General features: G+C 37.3%; 1 protein-coding gene across 4 annotated transcripts in view; it reads right to left on the bottom strand.

Annotated features, from left to right (window-relative positions):
• Nucleotides 1–2221: 2221 nt before the first annotated feature.
• The window catches only part of tox (thymocyte selection-associated high mobility group box), a 103986-nt gene continuing 88153 nt past the window's right edge, over nt 2222–18054 (bottom strand). For all 4 annotated transcript variants that reach the window (XM_079819968.1, XM_079819969.1, XM_079819966.1 and 1 more), the window contains 6 exons: nt 14779–15030; nt 13028–13258; nt 10221–10301; nt 9399–9725; nt 3891–4039; nt 2222–3795 (listed from right to left, as the gene is read on the bottom strand). In XM_079819968.1, the coding sequence (XP_079676094.1) occupies nt 3759–3795; nt 3891–4039; nt 9399–9725; nt 10221–10301; nt 13028–13258; nt 14779–15030 (1077 nt within the window). In that variant the 3' untranslated portion in view covers nt 2222–3758. The remainder of the gene's footprint in view (nt 3796–3890; nt 4040–9398; nt 9726–10220; nt 10302–13027; nt 13259–14778; nt 15031–18054) is intronic.

Here is an 18054-nt window from a genome sequence, read left to right as displayed (position 1 = left end):
TTGGTAATAACACTTAGTTGAGTGTGGTAGTTCACTCTAATCAATGTCAACTGTTTTCATACCTCCCAGAGGACTACTAAGAACTACTATGTAGTTTCATCATTAACATGATTGATGCAATGGGCGGCAGTGGTTCAGTGGTTCATGTAGGTTGTCTACAAACCGGAAGGTTGGTGGTTCGATCCCCGGTTCCACCTGACCAAGTGTCGAGGTGTCCATGAGCAAGACCCCTAACCCCAGCTGCTCCCGACGAGCTGGATGGCGCCTTGCATGGCTGACACCGCCGTCGGTGTGTGAATGGGTGAATGTGAGGCAATGTGTAAAGCGCTTTGGAAGGCCATTGGTCTGTTAAAAGCGCTAGGCCTATATAAAATGCAGTCCATTTACCATCCATAATTAATAATGAATTCTAAAGTAAAGGTAATGATAGCCCACTAGTAATGACTCAAGTATCACAAATCCTTCAGAAGGAATTACGAATTATTTGGATCAGTATTCTAAAGTGAAAATCATGATAACTCACTAGCAATGACTGAAATCATTCTAAGTTTTTGAGTAAGGTTTTGGAGAATATTGACTCTAGTGTTACTACATCCTTCAACTAATTATTTGGATCAGAATTCTAAAGTGAAAAAACATTCTAATAGAAAGCTTTTACCCACAACAGCTTGTTACTGAAAGGGATGGTGGCATGATGATTATTTTACATGTTCAATTTCAGTACGTGCTTTTTGTAATTAGTGGGGAAAGTATGTGAATCAAGATTCAGTCCTTCTAACTTTTAATTGTATTTTTCATTGTTTTAACTTTCATTTACACAAAGAGCCAGCCAGCATTTACCGATTTTTCAGAGTCTTTTACATTATAGCAGTAATCAATGGAATTACAAGATAGCCTAATTGTGGTTTGCAATTTGTGGTTTTCCTTGGACACTTTATTGTCAAATGTTTTTGGACATTGAGCAAGTAGGAAAGGGTGTGGTTTCAGGGAGGGAGGATTTCTGTTTTTATTTCTTTCTGCTTTGTTTTCGATGAAGTGATAAGGATCAGTAGGCTAGGGTAACATTAGTCACCTATTGCACCATCTGGTCTTCTCGCATAGCCACCTTGTTGCTCACAGAGACAATTAACCTGTCCCCAAAAAACAGGTTAACCTGGAAAATGAATCATTTCATGGAAAAAAACACATAAATCAATAATATTAGCATTTATCTGTAACAACCAGTGAGATTCTTCGTACTCGCACCATACTACATCACAACATTGTCCCGCTGCTATTCTGCCTTTGACCACGAGATGGCAATATTTTGCCATCACTAAAAATGAACTCCATGACAACGAGCTATAGTTTTCAAAAACAGCGAGGTGTTCAGAATACATATAGTCCATTAGTGAGACTCCTATACAAAGTCCAGTAAGGCTGGACATTGTCCAAATAGGGTTTTAGGTCAAGTGGAAGTCCTGTTTATGAAACCTAGCTTTGACCTTGCTTTACCTTAAACTACAACTAATAAAACACTATCAGCTGTCCTTAATTGTTTTATGATTTGTACTTTCACGACCCAGACGTCTAAATAACGAACCTACTATTTCAGGTCTGTTAATTTGAGTAGCCAACAGTGAAAGACATAAAAAATACATGATATTGTCAGGAGAGATAGCTACGACTTGAGAAAACACGGACTCCTCTCATTATCCCCTACACAGTATGCATTAGGTTTAGTTGAGTATATAGTAGGCTACGCAGCAGCAATGCTATTCAGTAGGCTAGTTTTGGAAACGTTGACGTAAATAGGATAAAATTCAGTTGTCCCATTAGTTTACTGTTATTTCTATGCATAATGGAGACTTTATAAATACAGTTTGTGCAGGGAAACAGTGATTTAAATGACACCAAGGAACCATTTAGAGTGAGATCAATATGTAAAATCCTCCGTAAATCAGTCTATGGCAGGATAGGAATGTGCTCTTGACATTGGGAGGTTTATTTGTGCTGTGTTCGTGGTTGGAAAATGGATTGTTGCTATTACATTCTGTATCAACAGCACTGTGACCCAGTTATGAGATACGAGTGAGGAAGAGAATTAGTGTTCATTATACATAAACTTAAGCTTGACCTTTCTCCGCGGAAAGGAATTACGAGGTTATACACGTTTCAAATCATATTCAATACAAATATTTTGCCCTGAATTCCTCGAAATGAAACACTCGTGACACTCGCTGATTAATTACTGCACAAAAATGCAGGTTTGCCTTTATTTATTTTCAAACACAATAAAAACTAAATAAGAATTATTCACATTGTTGCCTGGATCAATTCTGTCAAAACAAATGAACAGAAAAACATCCCTGGAACTCTAACATAATTACTCAAAAAACACCTACAGTTATTTTTTTTCCTTCATAAATAGGCGCAAACAAGTACCATAAAAAGATCTCATATAGACACAGTGTAGAGGAATAGTAAATGATCAGCCATATGCCAGGGTTATACAGCAACTCTCCAATCTGCCACTGTTTCTTCTAATTAACACCATATAAGCATCTGACAGTTTCATACACATAGTTTGGATGAAATTAATCAATATGCCAGAAGTGATACAAAAGAAGTATTTTGCGTAATACAAAATAAACTTTTCTTTAGCATTTTCCTTAATGAATCATGTCATGCCACCTCGCTGGTTGATGATGCCATCAACCTTTACCTTATTAAACTTGGGAAAAGAATACTTCTTTAGTCTCTTTTGTCGGCCCAATCAGTGGCGACTTCCGATGCCAAGAAACTACCCCTCTTGGCTAATTATCCCTTTTCGAGTTTTAAACGAACTGGTGTGGTCCAATTCAAAATCACATTGTTACTAGAAAAAAAGTTGAATTCTTATACTCTAGGAGTAACACAGATTCTATTTACAACTTGAAACGAGGGCTGCTTGAAACAACCCGTCCGGCCGTTCATAACGTTCCTATGAGCGACTGTTTTATACTTACAACAGAACTCTGTTTCTAAGGCAGTTGACTAGAAAAGATCATTACAGAGAGGAAGAATGATACGACGAGAAAGCGTGTGGAAAAGAGAGGGGCGAAAGCAGGAGTCATATCATCCGCATTCTTTTTTGTTGCTTTTTTTTCTTTTTCTTTTTCTTCAGATTGTGATGATTTTCCTCTTTGTACAACAACAACAAAAAAAAAAAGAGAAGTTCTGTTTTGGTTCTCGTTCCGCCGTTTGTCAGCGAGAGCTTGGAGTCTCCGACACGCAGCGGTAAGTGCTTAGAAACTGATGGATTGACAACCTTCCTGCGAGGCAAATTGACCTACGCAACGTCTTAAAAACCATCAACAATCTCCAATAAAACACACGTCTACAGGGGGTTTCCATACACGGCCTCTTATTAGGTACGCAACGAGGACGCAGAACAATAGGAGGGGGCGTAAAAAGTCAATATCATTAGAGAAGTGATTGCATTTAAACAAATTTTAGCATTCAATTTACATGTTCATGCTTTCGATGATTTAAACTCTATTTTAAAGATCCAAAAGGTCTGAATGTCAGAAGCTAGAAGGAAATTGCAAAGCCACCATGGTAGGGTGCACTAAAGTGTGAGCCATGAGAAAGAAAACATTCAAACGTTGTTTCGCTGATGCGTGGATTGTGTCTAGTCTAAAAGAAGGCCTGAACAATCGGGCCCTGAATAGCTGTACTGGGATGAGGAACTGCCTTGGTCCTGTGAGCGTGAAGGAGCGTGAGGCGGAACATGTCAATCAGGTCAGGTACAGGCCTTTGTCCCTCTGCAGCGCTCTGTGAAGGCAAATATGAACGAGTCAAAATGGCTGTCACAGAAACTTGCTTATTTTCCTGAATGATTGCGATTGATCGCGCTTGTGTCCGCTCACCCGTTGCCGCAGTAGTCAGGGTTCCAGTCCAGGCCCTGGGTCGGTCCGTTCCTGCAGCCGGTGCGGTAGTCCATTGAAGGGGACAGACCAGGTCCGCCGGAGGATGTGACATTTACCATGCTCTGATACTCTGCCTGAAGGGGGAAACCCTGAGAGAGAGAGAGAGAGACACAATAGCAGATTACATACTAGATCTTACACCTCGTCCCACAGAGACAAGTCTCATAGTGCAGAGGTATGAGAAGCAAACTGGATCTGTTATATAATAATTATTATTTATATGCCAGCATAAATTATTTCAGCACAATATTCAAGCAATAGTTCTGGCAAAATGAAAACTCAAGCATTATTTATTTATTCTTTGTCATGTTGTGCTGTTATTTTTGTCTGGAAAACACAAAAGTAGACATTTTTAAAGCTACACTGTGTGATATTTTCCCCCATCTAGCGGTTAAAAGGTATATGACCATCCAGTGAATATTAGTTTCTCTTCCTCTCAATTCCGATTTCGTTTTAACTCCTACGGTGGCCGATTTAGTCCAAGATTAACATGGCTTCCAGTTCGACCTCGTCCACATTCGACACGGTGCCATCGAGTGTTAAAACGCGAAAGGCGAAGCTTGAATTCACGGGTATGTCCCTCTTTGGCCGATGTACTTTCAAGATGTAGGGGCAACATGGCGACCCGCATTCGAAATGTATTTTCAATGGCATATTATAAACTTACGAGAATACTTTATTACTTGAAAGAAGTAAATATACATTAATGAGCACATATATTTTTGAAAGAACTAAGTGTTTTTAGCTAAGAATAAACTAAAAAAGTTACACAGTGTAGCTTTAAGGAATGGTTACGCAGCTTTTGCCATATAAGAACAGCTTGTAGTGACCAGGGACTGTTTTTAAAAAAAACTTTTTTAAGACATACAATGGCTTTGTGTGGGGAATTGAAGTTTAAGTGTTTTAATTTTCAATCCACTTATAGGATTTTTTTTAAAACTCAAGAATTTAAAAAAGGCTCATTTTTGGGTTGGTAATGTTGTCATTGGCTACACATATGCTAAGGTTTTTGAATGAAGTCTCTTATGCTCACCCATACTGCATCAATTTGATCAAAAATACAGTAGAACTAAAAGATATTTTAATAGTTTTCTATTTTCATATATTATAAAATGTCATTTATTCCTGTGATGGCAAAGCTGAATTTTCAGCATCATTACTCCAGTCTTCACGTGATCCTTCAGAAATCATTCTAATATGCTGATTTGCATACTCCACTTTTTGTGGAAACCGTGATACAGTTTTTGTTCAGGATTTATTTGAAATATATATACATTTACTTATCTTTACTGACACTTTTGATTAATGTAATGCATATTTGCTGAATAAGAGTATGAATTAGTTTCAAAGAAAAAAATCGTACTGACCCCAAACTTTTATTTATTTATTCAGAATGCTGAACTAGCCTTCCTGTTTCTCTGAGAGAAACCAGAGCACAAAACAGCTCGTTCAAGTCTAATTCCAGCAAACATCCTACACGATCTGAAGTGGACATGATGACAGTGTAACGCAAGCAGCCTCAAATGAGCATTAATGAGCAACTGCATTCGGTGGTCGACCAGACCGGTGGGGGTAGAAGAAAAATAAACGAAGCAGATATTCTAATTTGAAGACTTCTTCTCTGTTCTTAGCCTAGGAAAGACTGCATGTGAAAAGGAAGTTAATCTCAGTGGTACACAAGAGAATCTGCCTGAAAGAGCAAGACAGCAGGTGGCTGCGTTTTTTTCCCCCTCCAGAGATTCTACCTATTCATGAATTGTTCCTCAAATTCTTCTCCTTCATTCGATCACAAAGGCTCCATCTGCCCCTTTGTGTCCCTCTCTCCCCCCCCAACACCGCCCCACCTCCCCCCAGCCCGCCTCGGCTCACCGAAAAAGTTGAACCGCGCGTTTTTGTTTGCTCTCCACAAATATGCAAAAATGAACGAGGATTATTACTCCCCTTTGGATTTAAAAACTCTCCCATAAAGGCAGGATCTGCAGAACAGGCTTAAGAACTCCCCAAACGGAGGAGAGAAAAGCCAAGTTTAAGCATTCGTACTCTCCTCCAAAAGATTGACAGAGCTATACAAGGAGCCCTGTGGTAATCTAAAATTGGACTTCAGACAAATTCACACTATAATCTGCATGAAAATTAGACACTTTTTTGCCTTATGACGATGATCATCCACAGCAATAGTTCATTTTCCTGCTGAGGACTGATAAAAAAGAAGCACATGAAATTCAATCAAGTGGTTGCTCTTTTAAATACAACGTTTCCCAGAATTCCCAGCAGGCACAGGAAGGGAAACTTGCAACAATATGCCTTTCATATTCAAATGTGGATGGCGAGCTTTATTGCGGCATCGGTTTGAATTAGAAATATGTTTTTCGGTTTTGTATTTGATGGAATCTATACATTCCTTAATGATTCCTATCAAAACGCGCTAAGAAAACAATTCAAACGTGAACAGCTCATCCCTCAATGTCGGGGCGGCGCATCCCTCTGTGAAAGATCAAACCGCTGTCATTGGATAGCGTGTCACCTGTTCTCCTGACCACCTGATTCATCCCTCTTTATGAAGCTAATCCCTGTTTACCCCAAGACAATGTGATTCTCCGCCCTCTCCTTCTCTCCAGCCCCAGTCAGTCCTGCCTCCCAGCTGATGCTCATCTCTTAAAGAGCTTCCAGGCACAAGGGTGCTATTCATTAGGACCTCATTACAACCTCATCTCAATCCCACTGAAGTTCCAGCACAACTCGGGGCTATTAAGACATGAAACGGATCAACACAGAACTCTTAACGGCGTTCTCGCTGTCACCACGAGTGTTTAAGGAGACTCGGGCTTCAAACCTCTCCTTAACCACCTCTGTTTGAGATCTCTATTAGGGGAACAAGGGTTTAATTAGCACTGATGCTAATAATGAGGCTGGGTGTTAACGCGGGGCTGCGGTTGAAACACCCTCTTCTTCCTCGCACGTTAAAACAGGAGAGGCAATAAACAGTGCACGTTATTTCAAAAGAGTTGTTTTTCTCTTTAATTCGATTTTTTGGGGGGGGTTTGTGTGTGAACGGGTAGAGCCTTTATTTGCTTTCTCTGCTTTGCTGTTGTCTACGCCCTCAAAAAACAGCCTTCTCCTCCTATACACTTTAGCAGAGAACTAATTTCATTTCCTTCGGCCCAGTCTGAAAAACTGTTTTCATCAGATAGCTGAGGCGTTTTGTCTTCCACACTGATGTATTCATCAATCTCAATGTGAGTTTTTTTGTGCAACCTTAAGTCACATCCAAATCCTAATGCATCTGTTTATTACAGAGAGAAAATTGAAAATCTGTCTGTGTGATACGCTGGGATTTTTTTGCACGGTGTGGACATAAAACAAGCTGGCAGATATTAATGGTTCTTCTCTTGACCTCATTCGCCGGTGCGAGAGATAGGCTGAAGGGGCCGGAAATGATGAAAAATGAAACGGTGCAGCATCTGCTGCATAAACAGCACTTCCTCCACTCTCACATTCATACACACACATATACGCTACGCTATCTGTTCCACGATAATGTAGAATGGAAATTGGAGAAGTATCAGACAAGGCGGGTTCTTGAAAAAAGGTTTATGGAAAATAGATTGGCGGACGAGCAAATCTTTTAATTGGCCCGGCCTGGTGTCTGTCGTGGCTTTTTTTTAGTCTTGCTTTAATAACAGTGAAAAGGCTGCTAATGTCTTTCTTGATTAAAGTCAACATGAAATAGAACGCACAACCCATTTTACTTCCTAAATGTGACATCATTCACAAAAGAAGAAAACAAATCTAGGGAGGGTCTTGATTCTACCCATTGGGAATTGACTGGATGGTGAAATGTGTTAGATGGGTGGGGTGAATTAGTCAATATCATGCTTGATTCATTTTTTTTTTTTAAGTATTTATTTAAATATTTAGGTTTTTGGATGTGGGGACTATAACTGATATGGCAACAAAAATCGTATATGTGTACAGTCATAAGAGGCTAAATTAATATATTACATAAATATAAACATTATGACAATTGTTTTTCTTTTTATGACGTTTTAAATAGGACTGTTTTCTAAGATGTCTCTTATGTGCACCAAAGCTGCATTTATTTGCTTAAAAATACAGTAAAATATTACAAATTATTAAATTTAAATTTGTAATGGAATACAAATAAAATATAATTTATTCCTGTGATGGTGAAGCTGAATTTTCAGCATCATTACTCCAGTCTTCAGTGTCACACGATCCTTCAGAAATCATTCTAATATGCTGATTTGCTGCCAAAGAACCATTTCATATTATTAGCAATTTAATAAAAAGTATTAATATTAATACTTAATATTTTTTTTGGAAGCAGTGATACTTTTTGTTACGATTCTTTGATGAATAGAGAAAGTTCAAAAGAACACAATTTATAATCTTTTGTTACTTTGTAATGGACCACTTGCACAACTACTTATCGGGTAGTTTATCGCATCGACATACAGGTGAACGCAGATTATTACTGTTTTATGGCTGCCAATTAATTAAAAGAATGAATCATGTTCTCTGCGTTAACATGAATTATCTTGAACCTGCTGAAATAAATATAATTTCTTTCCAATTATGCATTCTGAATAATAAATAAATATATTTCCCCACTAACCTGGAGCAGTCCAGTGCTCGTCTTCTCATTAACAGTGTTTTTCTCTTACTGATCATATTTCATACCTGTTGAGTTTACATTTTTAAACGAATTGGACTAAAAAAAATGATTGCTTGTATGCGCTGGTGCTTTTATTCCAGTGTTTTAAAATAGTTGAATGAATGAATGCTCGGTATGTGTCTTAAATAAATGTAACAATGTTAAATATTTAATTAATCTTAAACAGAAACGCACACAGCGTAGAGGAGAATGGCAGTCAACTACCTTGTTTATTAAGTAAGCATTGATTAAAATATTTAATACAGATAAATAAAGGTTTGTATTCATCAGGTCTCACACGCCTCAGCATCGCGATCACTAGTTTACTTTAGACGAGCACTGACACCTGTGGTGACATAATCGCGTTTGTTTAACAGCCGCTGCTCTCTCAGATCGTCTCGGGTTGGAATTAAAACGTCATGTTCCATTGAGTTTGGAGAATTCTGTACACAGTAATCATCAGAATATATCCTCCTGTCTCTGAAACACTCATTTTAGGAAGTGTTTATTCTACAGTGCATTGAAAATATTCATAACCGGAAATAAGTGAGATGTACCATTTCAAAGCGGTAGTGCGTCACGAAGCTCAGTGCAAGTAGTCCATTTTCTTTACTGTCACTTTTGATCACTTTAATGTGTATTTGCTAAATAAAAGTCCCCAAATCTTTGAACAGTAGTGTATATATAGGAACTTATTTTAAATGTGCAATGTTTACTCAAAATTTAAAAGTATCTAAAAAGAGTCATTGCCAAACCATCAGTAGATGTCTCACCTGGGCCATGGATGGGGAGTGCAGAGGCAGCGGGTGGTGTTGCTGCTGTTGTTGGTGGAGATTGAGGTGCTGGTGTAAGGGGGGGCTGATCTGCAGCGGAGGGGGGGACGAGCCCGTCATGCTGCCCATGCTCATGGGCGCGCTGGGCCGGGATGCGCCACCTCGGGCTAGGCCTGACTGCATCTGGGGTAGATGGGGCTGCTGGTGGTACGAAGGAGTCATGTAGAGACCTGGGTGAGACTGACCGGCCCCGGAGAAAACTGACGGCTTGGGCCCAAGCATCTGAGAGGCCTGTGATGCCTTCACATCGCCTGGGTCATTGTAGCTCTAGAGAAAGTTATGAAAATATTTTAGTTGTTGGATGCTTCTTTTTAAAAAAAAATTTAAGCATGTATTTGCAATATCATTGTATGCTTTTAAATGCCCGATGCATGTTGTATGACTTTTAAATATAAATATATGCAACAAATATATGTATATTTCAAAATATATAAATGGTAAATATAGTGTATGAATGTACAGATTTATCAATTTTATGAACAAATATTAAAGTCTTACTCATAATATTTACATCCAGTTTGTATGCCTCAAATTTTGCTACATTTATTCAATAATATTGGATTTCTAGCAAGCTACGACAGTTTTTTCACGCTTTCTCCGTAATATTTCCATTCAGGTGTGCGAGAGGAGTCTATTTTTTTACTCAAACTGTCACAAAAACATCTCTAAACTGCCAAACAAGAACATCTCGAAATGTTCCTTCTCAAACTTCACGATTTTAAAGTGCGTACGCATATCAATAACCCAGAGTCATTCACGTACCTGAGACACGAGGCTCGCTCTGTACGCAGCCAGCTGTTTGAGGTACTCCTTCTTTGCAGTTTCTGTTTTTTTCTTGTACACCTGCCATGATAAAACAAACAAACAAAGAAAAATATATTAAGAGGCCAAAGCTGTTCTTCATGTTCCTGTGCACAATTATTCTTAGAAATGGGATCTAATGGCAGTCCATTTATGAGCCATAATGCGTAATTGTTGTTGGAGCGCTGAAATGGTGCTTGAGTGCAGCCCACTTTATCCATCGCTTGTTCTTCTGCCTTTATGGACGTCCATATTTCCCCTTTCAGTTGGGGCATATGTGTAATTATTTGCCCATCAATACATCTGTGCTGTTATTACCTCAACCAATAGACCTCTACTAAAAAGACAAGAGCAAAAGAGAGTGATAGAGAAAGACAAAAACAGCAGAGAGACGTGATGTTCTTTTATCAGGCAAACATCCTCTCCTGAGGAAAAGTACTTTTAAGTGTTTTCATCAGCTTCACCGGCTGAGTGTTTTACATAAGTAAAAAGAGCGCGATTCAATGACTACAAAAAATAAAAGAGTTATTTAGCTTTTTATGACTGTAGATGCTGCCTGGTGGCTTCGGTGAGAGAAATAGGTACTTTCAGTTGTGTTTATTCTGAAATCAGAAGCAACTCTGGATGTCATGTCATTCTTCAAAACCCTAAATTCACACCTTAAAAAAAGAGTCTAGGTGTTAAAATAAGTGCTAATCCCTCTCATCGTCACTGCTTTCAATCTTAAAAGAAACCTTTACAAGGGTATTTACTATACTACATAAGGTCCAATATTACACTTTGATATAAACAGTTTTAATGCAAAGCATATAAAAAGTAATTGTTATTTGACTGCATGATTTAATGTGTACCTTAAAGGGATAGGGGTAAACGTACCTATTAAGCTCACCAAAGTCTACATTGAGACATTTTAGTGCACAGGGTATTGGTTTCAGTACAAGAAGTTATGTTAAAATAAAAGATTAATCTCTCACACAATAATATTTTATTTTATTTTAAATGAAAAAAGGCATTTTAATGAAGATATACATCATTAAATGCAAAAAGTCTGGGTACATGTTCGTACCCTTTAAGCACACCCCTGATGCCATTAAGCTCACATGTTTTTTTTGGGGAAAATTCTTGTTTATTTTAAACAACATTTTTAAAGAATAATTTTATAAAGATCAACTTGAAGTGACAACCAGTGAAGTGACAGTTAATATTTAAAGTCTGTTTATGAAGTATTTACATAGACGTTCAATGTGCATGAGCTTAAAGGGAGAACAGCAAACCTTATTGGAACAGCAAACCTTTTTTTATATTAATAAATATTATAAAATTAAATTTAAAAGGACAATTTTGCTAAATAAATAATCTAGGTCATGTATTAAGTTCATACATATTTTAATGTGGACCGCTATTATTGAAAATATCTATGAAATTATACTTTTTCTTATTGATGTCACACTGAAGCTGTGCTTTTCATAGTAGTGCACCCTTAAAGCTCACCTTACAATAATATGAAGTCTTTAAAAATGACAGCAGTGTAAAACCACAGAAACTCAATAAACATTTATAATATAATGGATTTAAAAGTACAAGCCAGTAATACCTGTGAAGTAATATGTTAGTGTAGCACCAATCTTATACAGCTAACAATGTTCTGCAGCATCTGCGCTATGTTGCTAAAACTATCTTTTGGATCTAACTGTAATTATTTCCCACATCCAGGTTCCAGGTTAATATGCAAAAGTCTAAACATTAATCTCTTAATAAGATGTTATACTTATCCAAAATAAAGGCTTAAACATCAATAATATACAAAAAATATACTAAATCATACTAAAAATAAATGCACATTTAAGGGGCTACTCTTCTGGTGAAAGTTTTCAGACAGCTTTCAAAATGGCCACCAGACAGTGTGAACACATGAATACCCATTTCTCAGTGTGCAATGGACTGATTAGCTTGAAATTACAGAAGGTACATAGTAACAAACACATCAATTGGTTAAGACATCAAGTAGGATGATTTTTTATAATCTGAGCTAAAAGATAGTTGTGTGCTTAATGGGTAAGTTTACCCTAGCTCACCTAAAAATGTCACTTCAAACCTGTATGGCTTTCTAACTTCTGGGGAACACTTTTTATTTTTGGGGTGAACCATGTCCATTTATGAGGACATTTTTCTAATCAGTTACTTGTAACATAAACTTTTAAGCCAGTCCAGAATACAATAAAACAACATCAAAAAATGCTGAAACACTCTACCTGAAGTAGCCATTTGGTGATTAAATCAAAACTCAAACATTACAGATTGTATTCCTGCTAAATATGTACTCAAACTTGATTAAGCGATTAGCAGACCTCAAAACGTGTGTTATATTCCAATACAAAAAAACCCATCTCACATATTTCACTGTTTTCACACCTGACTTTAAGACTTCCCCTACATGCACAACAGTGCTAATGTTAGACCACAACACCACAGTGGAGACAAAAGTTATTCTGTGATTGCACAAGGGGAAATCAGCAAATGTTCTGACCAACATGTGCGTCATCACATCTGCTGTCATAACAAATCGTTATGCGGACATACTAGTGTATATATTATAGATAATACTTTAGATAATAAACAAAACATGTGCTGTGTATATAGAAGCACAGAGTAATCTAATGCCTGCTGCATTACCTCAGTCTTTATGAGTCAGCCACAAGATCACAGCAAGATAAAGGTCATTTTTCACGTTTGCACACAAGCAAGCTTTATTAAAGAGAGAAAGTCACCTGTTTTTGTTCCTCGCCGAGACCGTCCCACATGGAGGCCACAATTTTGGAGACCTCTCCGAATGTGGCATTAGGATTTTGGCCTTTGATAGCTGCCTGTGTGTCTCTGAAGAACAGGGCATAGGCTGACACTGGCTTCTGAGGCTCGTTGGGGTCTTTCTTCTTCTTCTTCTTGGGGGTTTTGGGCTTCTTGGCCATGTCTGTGGCTGCTCTTTTCTCTGCCCCATTCATCTGAAAGGAGAGAGGAGCTCATTATAGTAAACAATAGATATCCAATTAGATTAAGCCATAATAACAGCTTTATGAATGAATCATCTTCCTAAAGCTAGTTAGTGAGCCTTGTCTCTAAAGCCTGGAGCTATTTTTTCAATTTTAATGACTTCCGTGCTTTAGTCGTATATACCGGGTTCCCACGCATTTTTACCAATGAATTTCCATGACGTTTGCAGTTGTTTGTCATCGCTGAATAAGGATATTTTGAATTTATTTTTATAAAGATTTCACTGACAAAGAGCTAGCTAATTAAATATTGATATAGAGAACATAATATGGAGAATAACTAGAAAAAATACATTTTGGCTATAGGGCATCATGATTATCATAATCGTTAATCTATTCATTGATTAAGGATTGCAATCACCGTACACATTAAAGGCCAATCATATATGCCTATCCAAAGGGAATTTTATTTGCACATATAAATATAATACATTTCACTTATAAATAGAACTTTTTGAATGAAAACAATTATTATGTGCAATATATATTTTTAGAAAGCCTTAAACTACATCATGCATTTTATGATTCCAAGTTCAGTGGGAATAAATGATTTCTTAAGGTGTATGACTATTACATTTCCACTTTAATACTGTAACTGTTTAATTAAAGCTGCTGTCCGTAACTTTTTTTGTGTTCAAGATTTACAAAAATTATATAATGAGAATGTACAAAATGAATCCATTTCCAAACCGTGTTTTTGTCTTACCCTGAATCAATATGGTAGCCTTATAATAAGTGTTTATATTGGGACTATTTCAGGCCAGACTGGTAGGAACTGCTGCGGAGGAGCACAGTCCCTGCGTGACTCGCCATAGACATAAACATAGAGAAGTAGCTCCGGCAGCAATGTTCTTCCGCAAGACGCAAGCAGTTCTGTTTATTAACCGCTAGAGTGCAAAAAGTTACGGACTGCAGCTATGACAGTTAATCACCAGCCAAAGCTTCATTCTTGTAACAGTCCTAACTATATACATTTCCATTACATTTGATTGATAAGTGACTGAAATGTCAGATTTGATCAGGAAATCACAATTTGAACATTTCCTGAAATGTATGACTGTGAGACTTTATATAAATACAAGTAGCACGTAATTGTGATGATGAATGTCTTTTGACTTTTAAATGCTGAACCATGTCTTCTGTGTTGGGAAAGGAGACAAAAATATCTTGGCAGAGCACATAAACGGCCACACTTTCCAGAGGATCAGTCCTGATGTGGAGTTTTGGAGAAAATGTGCTGTATTTGGGCTGTGAAGTACAGACTTGAGGCAGATCAGTGTCTTAGCAAATCTATGTTTAAGGAAACATGGCAGTACAACTTGCTGAAAGGTCAGCAGTGACTCATTCCTTTTAATACACTGTATTTTGCCACAGTGCATAAAATAGTACCTGACCGTGTGTGTGAGTGTGTGTGAGGAAGATAAGCTTTTATATTCATGAGATCATAGAATGGGTAAAGCTCCCTCTCTCACCTTGGCAGCATCATCTGCATCGTCCTCATGCACGGAGCTGGAAGGGGAGGGTGTGGCTGACTTGCTCTCTGGTGGAGATGGGGATCCATGGGTGCCATTGTTGCTGTTCAGACCCAACTGAGTATTGAGTTGTGACTGGTTGATTGTGGTCAGCTGACCTTGAGGAACCATGCCAGGCTGGACCCTGGGTCTAAGCGCATCCACCTGAGGGTGGCCACCGTAACGCGAGTCTGAGTTGACCATTTGCTGCATCTGGAAGATTAAAAGAAAACTTTAGATTTCAAGATTAAGTTCATCTCAATCAACAGCATTCGTAGCGTGATGTTGATTACCAAAAAAAAATATTTTGACATGAATCCATTTTCTTTTAAAAAAATTGACAAAAATGGAAGTTACAGTGAGGCACTTTGCACTCAGTTTGTCGATTGAGCTTAACTTGTACTGAACCTGAAATATTCCTTTAAAAAACTTAAAAAAGGCACTATTTAATATTAAATTAAATTACTTATTAAAACTAAGCACACAGAAATGTTACAATAGAAATTCCCAAAAGGTCTACCTACCCGAGTGAAAAATAAATATACGAAAATGTATTTGAAATATATTTATTTTATGCTGAGTATACATTTACATATTTATGTATTTAATATAAATACCATACAATTGAACTTTTGGTATACTAAATTAGTGTACTTACAATCTGCTAAATTAGAACAACTAATTCTGTACTTAATGCACTTTAGTTATCCGGAAGTAGTGGTGAGGAACAACTAAAGATATACTTAAATCTAATACTTATTTTTATTGTGCTAAAATGGAACTATTGCAAGTATACTTTAGGTACACTTTACAAACCTTGCATTTAAAGACCATAAAGATCATCCTATCCTTACTAATAATGATATTAAAACACATATATTAAGAAATGTGCGTTGTGCATTAAAGAAGTACTCTAAATAAAGTTTAATTATAATATTTATATCAAGTAAATCTCAAGCGATATGTCAGTACATTTCTTAATGGATTTATACTTAGTAGTATACTTCGTTTTTTGGTATAGGTTTTTTCACTAGGGTATACATACGAAGATAATCCTAATGTTAACTAGCACTAAAATCTAAATGACAGGTTTAGATTTTCACTTTGCTGCTGCTGTGAATGCTAGGCTGTATCAGGGTGTATAAAACATTGCTTTTGTACACTGTATCTGGGGGATAAATCACTTCCGACAAGGACAAGCCCTGTAGTGGTAGTCTGTCACCTGATACTGTCTGAAGCAACAGGTGACCTGAAATGTACCCCACGCCCACCATTGTATTCAGCACAATGCCCCCGACAGGTGGAGCTTTGGGGTTAGAGGCCACGGGCATTTCTCTGAAGGACAGGTGACTCTGTGTCTCCCTCCCCACATAAACATTTCAGACACAATGAACCCTCAATACACAAAACATACCGAAATCGCCTTCTAACAGTCTATTATTTCGAAGCGAGCCTTTGATAGCGCTGAAAAATGCTAATGCAAAGATTTCACACATATTTCATCCTGTCAGACAGTAACACAGGAAATGTACTGTATAATATTTTAAAATGCATTACATGCCATGAATTTTAGAGTTGTGCTTGTCCATGCAAAATCACTGCTATGACATTAGGGTACTCTGGGTGAATTATATATATATATATATATATATATATATATATATATATATATATATATATATATATATATATATATATATATATATATATATATATATATATATATATATATATATATATATATATATATATATATATATATATATATATATATATATATATATATATATATATATATATATATATATATATATATATATATATATATACACAGTTTAATTTGTAGCCAACAATAGCACTTTCATGTGTTCAACTTGATTAATCATTAGAAAACATGAGAGTGTTTTATGTCATGTCATGGAGCATCTGAAAAACTGTCAATTTACGGGAATTCAGCACGAATCCAAATGCAGTTGATTTAGATGCAAAGGACTAAATGACGTGACATTACACAGCAATAGGGAGGAAAATCTCCAATCCGTGCGGTTTTAACTGACTAATCAAACTGACACGGGTGAAAATGTCAAGTTCTCAAGAAATGGCTGGGAGAAAAAAAATTTCGCAGTGGAAACCTGTTCAACTTTTTAGGGGGTTTAACCATTGCAACGTTAATGGACAGGAGAAAGTTTCATTTTTCAGCGAAGCGCGTTCACCTTATTAATACGTTCCGTCTTTTCAGTATTTTACCCCATCCCACTTGGTTTCTTGTGAAACATCTGTATTTTCGTGAGGGGGACTTTTTTTCTGCTAGTTAATCAGACAATACCCACCTTGTGTGTGGTAATAAGACAATGTGGTCAGTTTAGGGTAGAAAACACACTTCAACTTGAAAACCACGCATGCTATTAAAAGGTCACCTTTCCTTTTCTTGGTAAAACAAAACTTAGTGGCAGGACAAGCTCTCTGACAGAAACCAAGAGTGAAATCACAGACTAATTGTTTAATCGTACTGCGTTAGCTAGAGAAATTTCCCAATGAAAAAAACTTTACGGCAAGAGGATCAACATGGCTGCAGAAAAAAAACTCCAATTGCGTTTGTCAGAGTAAGGTTGTGATGGTATTTATCATCTGAGCTCACCATTAATCTCCACTACACAGAGGACAAAGGCTTGCCAGGGATGAATAGAGGTCACGTGACGAGGTCACAGACAAAAGCCCTAAAGGTTGCCTGTTCTGCACTTTTTAAGTTTTAAATAACAAATGGCTGCCTGGGTTGGCTGTTTTTTCATCAGATCCACTGACCCGTGCCGCAGGGGAGGTCATACTCATTTGATATCAATTTCCTTTAAATCACAGGGCAAATTGTAATCACACGTACAGTAGGAGACTATTTGCATGCTTATCTTCCTATAGTGCGCGACAGAGACGTATGAAAGGGGCGAGAGAACCCCAGCTTTCCATGGAGTCCAATGACATTTTAAAGGGAGGAAAATAATGTCTACTTTACTCCGGCTGTCACTTCAGGGGCACTTTCATGTCCTTCTGTTTCCATTAAAAAGGTATAAATAGCTTAAGTGCTGGACTAGATCAGAGGCAATTGTTTGCTCAGGGTAATAAAACCACAGCCCAATGATAAGGACTTTTTCAGGCAGAGTAATGAGGGTGTATTTCATGTCCTTGTGTTACTGTAGATCTTTATAAGCTAAAACACACACTGGCTTTTTGTTTACCCTTTTG

Source organism: Gobio gobio (genome assembly GCF_949357685.1).
Source record: "Gobio gobio genome assembly, chromosome: 6".
Lineage (NCBI taxonomy): Eukaryota > Metazoa > Chordata > Actinopteri > Cypriniformes > Gobionidae > Gobio > Gobio gobio.
This window is presented reverse-complemented; position numbering and strand designations above follow the sequence as displayed.